The sequence below is a fragment of the Phyllobates terribilis genome, unplaced genomic scaffold, assembly GCF_046119375.1.
Source record: "Phyllobates terribilis strain yellow unplaced genomic scaffold, ASM4611937v1 Scaffold_13__5_contigs__length_258822181, whole genome shotgun sequence".
Classification (NCBI taxonomy): Eukaryota; Metazoa; Chordata; class Amphibia; order Anura; family Dendrobatidae; genus Phyllobates; species Phyllobates terribilis.
In genome coordinates, this window is record NW_027362773.1 from 102,505,227 (window position 1) to 102,516,761 (window position 11,535).

At 42.2% G+C, this 11,535-nt stretch overlaps 1 protein-coding gene across 1 annotated transcript; it reads left to right on the forward strand.

The window, feature by feature from the left end:
- The first annotated feature begins 1,771 nt into the window (after positions 1-1,771).
- LOC141174535 (chymotrypsinogen A-like) lies at positions 1,772-9,165 on the forward strand. The gene is made up of 7 exons (XM_073659471.1): positions 1,772-1,908; positions 2,016-2,119; positions 7,890-7,969; positions 8,170-8,248; positions 8,372-8,552; positions 8,696-8,829; positions 8,957-9,165. Exons 1-7 carry the CDS (start codon positions 1,857-1,859, stop codon positions 9,116-9,118), a joined length of 792 nt encoding a protein of 263 aa, XP_073515572.1. The 5' UTR covers positions 1,772-1,856; the 3' UTR covers positions 9,119-9,165.
- Positions 9,166-11,535: the final 2,370 nt, after the last annotated feature.

The following is an 11,535-nucleotide window of genomic DNA, read 5'->3' on the forward strand; positions in this document are numbered from 1 at the left end:
CACACTGACAGGAGCGTGAGAAACCCGACATTTCATCAGCTGAGTACAGTAAATTCGAAGCCAGAACCGTCAGAATAGAATAGATAGAATAGATATATAGATAGAATAGATAGATAGAAAGATGTCAGTAAGATATACTGTATAATTAGTGCAGTGTGTGTGTATTTTACTGTACATGTATTTAGTATTTATCTATTAAATAAAGAAATCATAGAAAAAATGGTGTGGGGTCCCCCTTATTTTTAACACCCAGCTGAGGGAAACCCTGCTCAGGCGCTGGTGTTATTATTCTGGGAAGAAGCCAATATCCATGTAGCTTCTTTGTCTATTAAAATGAGCTCACAGCTGTCTGCGTAGCTTTTAATGGTTATTAAAATGTGTGAACCTCCCAAAAAATGATGTGGGGTCCCCCCTATTTTTAATAACCACTAAAGGCTAAGCAGACAGCTGCGGGCTGATATTAATAGCCTGGAAAGGGGCCATGGATATTGTTCCCCCTCTCAGACTAAGAACACCAGCCCTCAGCCGCCCCAGAAATGGGGGTTTCTCATGCTGCGAGCGCTGACGTGAGTAAGGTGACCGGAGTTCATCAGCTATGAACTCCGATCACCATACTGATGTCAGTGCTTCTCACTGCAGGCGTGTTCTCACACTACTGTCAGTGTGTTCTAGCTGGCATGCTGAGCTCCTTATTATGGAAATATGGTGGACAGATGAATATAACTTTGATTTCTATGGGAATAAAAAAAGGGTCGGGATAGTTTTTTTTTCAATTAAAGGACTTTTCTCAGTGTGTCTTTATTACTTCTCACTAGGGGGTTAGCAATGGGGGTGTCTTATAGACGCCTCTCCATTACTAACCCCTGGGATTGATGTCAGCGGACATAAAACAGCTGGGATCAATCCCAAAACTATTACCCCACTTGCCAACACACCAGGGCAAGTGGGAAAATATGCGGCTAAGCGCAAGAATTGGCGCATCTAATGGATATGCCATTTCTGAGGCAGCTGAGGGCTTGTGTTCTTAGTCTGGGAGGGTGCCAATATCCATGGCCCCTTCCCAGGCTATTAATATCAGCCCGCAGCTGTCTCCTTAGCCTTTCTGGTTATTAAAAATAGGGGGGACGCCACATAATTGTAATAACCAGTAAAGGCTACGCAGACACTTGTGAGCTGATATTAATAGCCTGGTAAGCTTTATGGATATTGGTCTCTTCCCAGAATAATAACACCAGCCCCCAGCTGTCTGCTTTCCCTCCAAGCCATCCAACCACGTCAAGGTGACCTTTTAATATGGATGGTCCCTAACCACTATATGTCTTACCTCCCTATGTGCCTCATCTATGGTGAGCTGATTTAAACAATAGGTCATTTTCTAATGACACAGTTGCATTTATTATTTTATTCTTTTTGTCATCATATGGCAAAAATCAACGGGGTTTCTCAGGTCCTGTCTTCAAGACCACGTAACATGTCAGGATTTGAGAATATTCTATAGAGACAACCTGTGACAATATCTGACGTCTTGCTAATAATTCCAGCAGCTGTGCAATACTAGGGGAATTCTGAAGACATGACCTGTTGGGGAACCTTGAGGACTGTAGTTGAGAAACACTGGTCTATAAGAACTGCCGTAGTTTTCTTAGAATGTGAGATCAATTATAACACCTGTTCTTCCATTTATTTTTCTCTGCACATGCAGATTGTAGAATGTTATTTATTAATTCAAGGCTATATGATAAGAGGGAACAAATAATACAAAAATAACACATATACGTGTCTTGTGATTGGTGACTTGAGAGTATATAAACTGGACAGGTTACTTCTCAAGCCAATTACACAAGCAGTGGATAACCATGGCAGTCCTGTGGCTCCTTTCATGCCTTGCCCTTCTGGGAGGAACTTTTGGTAAGATGAAAAATTCCTTAAGTACAAGTACTTTAATATTTTGAATTTCCTATATTCATTTCCTACATTAAAGAATGTTTTTTTTTTTTTTTTTTTTTAATGGTTAGGCTGTGGTGTGCCAGCCATTAAGCCCATTATTTCTGGCTATGCCAGAATTGTGAATGGTGAAACTGCAGTGTCTGGTTCTTGGCCATGGCAGGTGTCTCTTCAGGTAACGTGAAAAATATTAAGATTTTACACTATCTTATTTTAAGTCTCACTTTCTGAAAAATATGTCTACTGCACTCATTGTGTAGAGGTACTTCTGATATACACTAATGTGGACAACATACACTAATGTGGACAAAGTGTGGCTTTGCTTGCCGTAAATAATCATTTTACTTTCCACAAACTTTGCATAAATTAATAGTACAAAGAAACTTTGTGATACAATTTATAAGAGAAATATGCTTCTTTCTCAACTTATGAGCCACTTCTTCTCTCCCTGCCTGCTGAACATATCATCCACTCTTAAAAGCTGCTAAAATCTTTTCTTGTAAAAGCAAGACCACCATCTCACTGAGGTATCAGGTTACAGCTACCGATTGAAGTTTTTTTTGGGAGTGAAGGGGTGGAGGGATGACCAGAAGGAAAAACAGAGAGATAGAGATCATACTGCAGCTTTTTCGTATTTTTTTTTTGCTACAATGATGGACTCACAGTTACACTGCTCAGTACTGATGGCTAATTTTCTACATGCTGCTGCTGCTTCTGACCATATGATATATAGGGAAAGAAAAGCATGGAACCCTTATGTCTCTGTGTACCGTGTATGAGAGAAATCACAGCAGTTAGTCTCCACCTACAAGCTCAGAGACATTTGAAAATTATGCATAGCGCCTGCAGAGGGGAAAACAGTCTTTTTTTGATGGGGGGGGGGGGTGAGGGGGTGGAGGTAGGACCAGAAGGAAAAACAAAGAAAGATATCATACTTCAGCTTTTTAGTAATATTTTATTTCAAAGCCGGACTCACAGTTACACTGCTCAGTACTGATGAATAATTTTCTCCAAGCAAACCTATAAGAAAAGCTAGCAATCACAATTAGAACATCCAAAAAGGAGAGAGAGAGATGTGATAAAGATAATACTAATATATAGAAAGAACATCGCCCTCAATAATAAACGGCCAGAGATATAGCTGTTATTACAAAATACTGTATCTTTATTAGATAAAATACAACATATGATATATAACAGTAAAAAACAAATAAGAGTGACTAGGATGAGAGACCCAATAGGGGTTAAGATTGAAAAAAAACCCTAAAAGTGAGAGGGAAACCTTAACCCAATTGCAGGTGTAACTCCATGATGAATGCCCAGGTGTTATACATAATCAGGCAATGTGGTAAGAGTCCAACTAGGCTATAAATCTGAGTTTAATCAAATAATATAGCAGGCAGATAAAGGTATCTAAGGTGATCTGCTTATAATAATCAGAATAGCCGCACATTACCTTGTGACATAATGATGACCGGGTAAGAGGAGTCTGCAAAGGGGAATGAGTAGCGCACCTCGACGCGCGTTTCACCGAAGTGGCTTCGTCAGGAGGCGTGGCTAAAGGTCCGTCGGAGGGTGTATATATATGAGGACTGATAGCAGCGTCTATCCAATGGGCACACGGCCCGTCATCGCATCCCGCCCCCTCAAGCGCCCGAGCGAGTCCCGCGCCACCAGACATGGCAGGAAGGGAGGAAGGAACATCCCCTCCGCTGTCTAGGCAACCCAGGACACGCCCACGACGCCCGAGCAACAGGGCAAGGATCAGAGCAGATGGAAAAGAGGTATAAATAGAATAGTTGCGGTCATGAGCGGATCCCCTGTCGAGGGGTGGGTGGCCAATACACAGATCGGCAGGGAGGCGCCCAGATCCACAGAATGAAAGGTAGAATGAGAAGGAGATAAAATCTCCTATAAAAAGAGAATAGTTGAGAGGGTATGCAACAACCAACCCCATAAAAATAGCGAAAATGCAATGAAAGACAAACCACTGTAGTGATAGGATAATATAGCAGACCATCAGCAATCAAGTACACTCCAATTATGCATACAACCCCACAAAATAATGCATACAGATAATGTAGAACCGGGGTCAATGCTGCAGTGTAGTAAGAGAGCATATACTCCCCTGCTACATGGTTGAGTTACATAAATAATGACAGTTCGACCAATTCCATATTAGCAACTCGGGTCCCAACACATAGGACCCAAAAAACATGTACATGCAATATTCATTAATATCCAACAAATCGGTCATAGGAGATAAAGCTGAAAAATACAACTATTGATATTTCAAGATTCATATGATAGTCACGATACATTCGGGCAAGAGTGGGTCACAACTTGCCAGTATTATGGATATATCTATTGTTGATTGCAGACTTTGATGGTTTTAAAGTTTATAGATCTTCAGAGGTGGTATATTATGGCACACGTCCATCACTCCCATACAGGTCAGACGCTGCTAATGTGAAGAACATAAAGAGGTATCTAGGATGAAGTAGAGACAGCAGTTAAAATCTTGTACAAGACACACAAAGATAAATAAAATGGACTATATAACCCACCGGTTCTTTAGACCAAGAACGACTTAAAACTCACATATTCGTTAAGTCCGAAGGGAGCTATTGTATTGAGGACCGTTATCCAGCGGGTTTCTTTTTGTAGGAGTTTTTGTTTGACATTACCCCCTCTGATCCCCAGGTAGACATGATCAATACCACATATGGTTGTACCCATAGGGTTACCCTTATGTACTTCTAGATAGTGTCTAGGGATAGTTTTTAAAATTTGTGGGTCAGAACATGTGCTTGAATTTTTGATATCACGGATATGTTCTTGAATGCGGGCTTTTAACGGTCTCGTGGTCATTCCTATATAGATAAGTCCGCAAGGGCAGGTTAAATGGTATACCACAGCCTCAGTATCGCATGATATGTGGTGTACTATTTTGTATATTTTGTTGTCGCTGGAACCATGGAAGTCTGAAGTTCTGGGAACGTATTTGCAAATAGAACATTTGCTACAGGGGAAACTTCCCCATGGTGGACCTTTGCTTCCGAAGATGAACTTATTGCAAGGTGGTATGTAGTGACTCCTAGAAAGCAGATCCCCTAGTGTTTTAGATTTACGCCAAGTGATGGTAGGATATGCTGTAAGATTAGGACGTAAGTCCTTATCTGTGAGGAGGATAGGCCAGTGTCTAGAGACAATAGATTTTATTTCTGACCAGTTAGTATTAAATGTAGAGATAAAGCGAGGAGTTGTATTAGATTGAATATTACCCTTGTTTCTGTGTGTACCTTGGGGTTTGCTTAAAAGATTTTGTCTGTCAGACTGTAGAGCTCTGGTAAATCCTCTGTCAATGTCCCGATATCTATACCCCCTCTCATAGAATCGTTTTGACAGTTCCTGAGCTTGATCCAAAAAATTGTCCTCAGTGGAGCATATCCTACGAGCCCTCAAGAACTGGCCTATAGGTATAGAGTTCTTAAGTTTTGGAGGATGGGATGAGGTATAATGGAGTAAAGAGTTCGTCGAGGTTTTTTTGCGGAAAATATCGGTCTCCAGACTTCCGTCTGAATTTTTATAGATAAGAAGGTCTAGGAAGTCGATCTGTTTTTGACTGTACTTCCATGTCAGCCTAACATTTAGGTCATTGTTGTTAAGACGAGTAAGAAAGTCCTCTAACTGCGACGCGGAGCCCTGCCAGATAAATAACACATCATCGATAAAACGTGACCAGAGGATGACCGCCTCGTTGCCCGGAGTGTTAAGGACCGTATCTCTCTCCCACAGCCCCAGGAAGAGGTTAGCGTAAGAGGGCGCACAAGACGCCCCCATCGCTGTACCCTGGAGCTGTAGGAAGGGGCGGTCCTTAAACACAAAATAATTATGGGTTAAAATGAATTTCAAAAGTCCCAGTATAAAGTTGATCATCTGAGGTTCAAGGTTGGTCATATTCAAAAAGAATTTCGCGGCTCTAATTCCTTGGTCGTGCCTTATCGATGTGTAGAGCGACTCCACGTCGCAGGTAACTAGCCACATGTTCTCATCAAGCAGGACCCCATTCAGTCTTTTTAGGACATCTGTAGTGTCCTTAACAAAGGAAGGAAGGGTCTCCACACATTTTTGCAGGAAGAAGTCCACAAATTTGCATATAGGTTCACAAAGACCCCCCATGCCGGAAACAATGGGTCTGCCAGGTGGGCAGCGGGGGTCCTTGTGAACCTTAGGCAGAAGGTAAAATGTGGGATTAATAGGAAATTCTGGTAGGAGAGCTTCTCCCATTTTGACTGTAATTACATGGTCCTCCATACCATCATCAATAAGATCTTTGAGTTCCTTTTTAAAAGAACTCAAAGGGATATTGTCCAGTCTTTTATATTTGTGAATGCAGTGAAGTTGTTTAAATGCCTCCGCCTCATACATCTCCACAGGCCACACGACTACATTTCCACCCTTGTCCGCTCTTTTAATCACTATATTTTTCATCTGTTGCAATTCACGAATTGCATACCTAGATGATATTGAAAGATTATCATGTTTAATTTTTGGATTAAGTTTCCTTAAGTCCTCACGGACTAATTTAACAAAAATGTCTATTTGTGGGCAAGCAGACAAGGGCGGGAATGCACGAGAGCGGCGGTGGAGATGTATGGGGCTATTGGGGACAGAAGATGGCCCTTGTTCCTCTTCTAATGACTCAAGATCCCTTAGAGCTTGTGCTTCTAATAGGGATAGATTGGATCCTGTAGTAGAGTTGAAGTGTTTTTTGAAAGCTAGCTTTCGGGCAAACAACTCCAAGTCCTTGACAACAGTGAAATAGTCAAATCGTTCCACAGGAGAAAAGGATAATCCCTTAGACAGGACATCAATGTGGGCTTGTGTCAATGGAATTTGTGAAAGATTAATTACCTTCAAGGTTTCTTGGTCCTTTTCTCCCTGAAATTGTAGGGCCGATTTCTGAGATGTGTGGAGGGTGTTCTTGCGTATACGTGCGGTTGCGCAGGAATATCTTCGAGACTGGATAGAGGGCGTTTGCCTAAAAAACGCCCTAAACCACCGCCACATTCTTCCTCTGATGCCGTAGAGGTGCTAGAGATAGATTGCATGCGTGGCCTTATTTTGCCTTTATTTTTATTTTTCCACCGATATATATTATTAGACTGGTAATCACTCAGATCATGTGCATATTTTTTAGCCTTAAGTTTTTGAACTTCATTTTCCCATTTATTATAACTCACAGTTACACTGCTCAGTACTGATGAATAATTTTCTCCAAGCTGCTGCTGCTGCTTCTGAACATATGATACATATAGAAGGAATCCCTTATGCCTCTGTATAGTATGTATGAGAGACATCCCAGCAGTTAGTCTCCACCCACAAGCTCAGAGACAATTGAAAGTCATGCATAGCGCCTACAGAGGGGAAAACAGTCTTTTTGGAGGGTGAGGGGGTGGAGGTAGGACCAGAAGGAAAAACAGAGAAAGATATCATACTGCAGCTTTTTAGTAATATTTTATTTCAAAGTTGGACTCACAGTTACACTGCTCAGTACTGATGGATAATTTTCTCCATGCTGCTGCTGCTGAACATATGATACATATAGAAAGAAAAGCAGGAATCCCTTATGCCTTTGTATACTATGTATGAGAGACATCACAGCAGTTAGTCTCCACCCACAAGCTCAGAGACAATTGAAAGTCATGCATTGTGCCTGCAGAGGGGAAAACCGATGAAAAATGCAGGCTACAAGTCACAGAATGGCGACTTGGTGTTATTCCTCATGCACACACAGCTTTTTTGGAAAAAATTGCCTGAAATGACGCCTTAATTTTAACTGTTAATGCGCCATTAGTTTTAGAAATGTGAGAGATAAAGCTGTAACATGTTTCTGTGATATTAACAAGCAACTTAGTAACACATATGATTACACCCTACAGGACAGGACTAGCTTCCACTTCTGTGGTGGTTCCCTGATCAACAGTCTGTGGGTCGTCACTGCTGCTCACTGTGGTGTCACGTAAGTGATTTATATCTCGCAGTTTATATTTATGGTAAGCTGATAAGTGTGAAATCGCCACTAGACTGTACAGAAAATGATAAAACTACAGAAACAAAACAAAAGTGTGAGTTTTATTATAGAACTATTTTTCTGACTTGATGTGATAAATCTAATAGTAAAACAAGAATGTTTTTACTCTTTTCCTCTCTTATGCGCAGAACCTCCCACCGTGTAGTTCTGGGTGCATTTGATCGTTCTTCCAGTGCTGAAGCTACTCAGACCATGACCATTTCCAGGGTAAGAGATGCTAAAAAATCTAATATTGATGAACATATATATGTTAATAGATCACATATAGTACCTAATGGAAATAATTGTAAGGTTTATTTAATAAATAGAAATATTGACTTTTTTTAACAGGTCTTCAGACACCCCAGCTACAGCTCTGTCACCATTTCCAACGATATCACTCTTATCAAGCTCGCCAGCGCTGCCTCTTTTACCAGTCGTGTGTCCCCAGTGTGCGTTGCTGCTACAGCTGATGTATTCAATGGAGGAGAGAGATGCGTCACCACTGGATGGGGCTACGTTAGTGCTGCATGTAAGGATTGCAAAGTCCTGTAACTATAGTGTCAAGATATTTATAATATAACTTCAGATGAATGGCCAACCATGTAATATTAGGGCTCTTTAAGTCCATCAGATCAGACTTTTCTAAATATTACATGTCTTTATTTTGCTCAGCACAAATTACACCAAGCAAACTGCAGCAGGTAGCTCTGCCTCTTCTGACCACAAGTGACTGCCAGAGATACTGGGGATCCAACATCCAGAGCACCATGATCTGCGCTGGAGCCTCTGGTGCCTCCTCCTGCATGGTATGAGATTTTACTGATTTAAGGATATTAAGGATATATTTTGCTAATCTAATATTCTGTTCTCGGATAAACAGAATGAAAGTTCCAAAAATGTCATAATTTGCTCACTATATTCATTCTACTGTAGGGTGACTCTGGTGGACCTCTTGTGTGCCAGAGAAATGGAGCTTGGACCTTGGCTGGTATCGTGTCCTGGGGAAGCTCTTCCTGCTCCACCTCTACTCCCGCTGTCTACGCTCGTGTGACAGTTCTTAGATCCTGGATGGACCAGACTGTTGCTGCTAACTAAATGTTTCTGTACGACGAATTGTCATTAATAAACTTATTACTCCAGGATTTCATTTTGTTAGAACTTTTTATTTATATTGCAATCAATGATGTGACAAATATACAACAAGAATAATATACAGTTATGCACCGGTCTATAACATGAATTTGTAACTACTATTAGAATTATTAGTGTAGATGTGGTGCCCCTGCGGGTTCAGTCGCCGCAGAGGTACTGCATTTCACCCAGATGTGTGGTATCCCACTCTCAGGTAAGGATGGAGTACTGCCCGGGACCCACACACCCGCATCCAACACACTTCACCCCAGTAGGGAAGGGCGGGATTGCTCCTAAGGGAGAGCACAGTCCCTGGTCCCTAGCTGGAGGGTGGAACTATGTAGTGGGTGTGGGTGGAGGAAGTAGTTTAGGGGAGCACTTCAGTAGGTGTATAAAAAGGGGAGCCTTCTTGAGAGAGTGAGTTCAGTCAGAGGAGGACAGTGAGAGGAGCAGGAGCTCTGTAGGAGCTCTGCTCAGGGAAGCGGGCCTAGTTGAGAGGCCCAGGCTTGACTGAGGAAAGAGGATGGGAGCAGAGGAAGGCTCCAGAAGTGAGGGGATCCCAGGAGCACGGGAAGTGCGGATGCCACCCGTGCGCCCGAATCTGCAGGAACGTGGAGGGATCAAGTCGCAAAGGGGACCGGCCCCTAACTAGTGGAGAACTACAAGGCTCAGCTAGAAACCGGAGGCTTCTGTACTTTCAGGGTGCAGTTGCTCACAGCCGCAGCTATATCGCTGAAAAGGTAGCCAAATAGGATTCAGGGAACTGAAGATTGCCCGCCAAGATCCGAAGTTACCGGCTTGGGACACTGGTTGTGAGGCGCAGGGCAGGAGGGTGAGAGCCAGCGCAGGAAGATGACCGAGAAAGGCACACAAAAAGGGGTCCCGTTATGTACTCCTGAAACACCTGGGAGTTTGCTGAACCCCTGCCTCGGTAAACACAGGACGACGTGGGAGGTTACCCTGATCCTGGTAGCCTGGAGTGCAACAACTGTGAGTAAACCTTGAAGACTGCACCCCACTATGTCCTAGCATTATTATCTGCGCCATCCCCTGCACTATACTGCACAGCAACATCTACCTCATCTATAACATCACAGCACCGCCGTGGAGCTTAGCACTACCTGTGGAGAGCTGAACCAACTCTGCTGCATTACCAACAGCTCCAGAGAATCGGCACCGCAGAGCGGCTCCATATAGCCGCATACCACAGGTGGCGTCACGAACATTAACCCCTTAAGCCCCGAGGGTGGTTTACACGTTAATGACCAGGCCAATTTTTACAATTCTGAGCACTGTCACTTTATGAGGTAATTACTCTGGAACGCTTCAACGGATCCCCCTTATTCTGAGACTGTTTTTTTCGTGACATATTGTACTTCATGATTGTGGTAAAATTTCTTCGATATCACTTGTGTTTATTTGTGAAAAAAATGGAAATTTGGTGAAAGTTTTGAAAATTTTGCAATTTTCAAAATTTGAATTTTTATGCCCTTAAATCAGAGAGATATGTCACACAAAAGAGTTAATAAATAACATTTCCCACATGTCTATTTTGCATCAGCACAATTTTGGAACCAAAATTTTTTTTTGTTAGGGAGCTATAAGGGTTAAAAGTTGACCAGCGATTTCTCATTTTTCCAACAAAATTTACAAAACCATTTTTTTAGGGACCACATCACATTTGAAGTCACTTTGAGAGGTCTTTATGACAGAAAATACCCAAAAGTGACACCATTCTAAAAACTGCACCCCTCAAGGTGCTCAAAACCACATTCAAGAACTTTATTAACCCTTCAGGTGCTTCACAGGAATTTTTTGAATGTGGAAGAAAAAAATGAACATTTAACTTTTTTCACAGAAATGTTACTTTAGACCCAATTTTTTTTATTTTCACAGGGGTAACAAGAAAAAATGGACCCAAAAATTTGTTGTGCAATTTCCCCTGGGCACGAAGATACCCAATATTTTTTTTTCACTTTTTCATTTTTACGAATCAATTTGTGAAGCACCTAAGGGTTCCAAGTGCTCACTATGCATCTATATAGGTGCCTTGGGGGTCTAGTTTCCAAAATGGGGTCACTTGTGGGGGAGCTCCAATGTTTGGGCACACGGGGACTCTCCAAATGCAACATGGTATCCGCTAACAAATTGAATATAAAATCGGCTCAAATTGTTAGCGGACACCATGTTGCGTTTGGAGAGCCCCTGTGTGCCCAAACATTGGAGCTCCCCCACAAGTGACCCCATTTTGGAAACTAGACCCCCCAAGGCACCTATCTAGATGCATAGTGAGCACTTGGAACCCCCAGGTGCTTCACAAATTGATTCGTAAAAATGAAAAAGTGTTTTTTTTCATGCGGGGATCGCTCGTGCATGGTGTC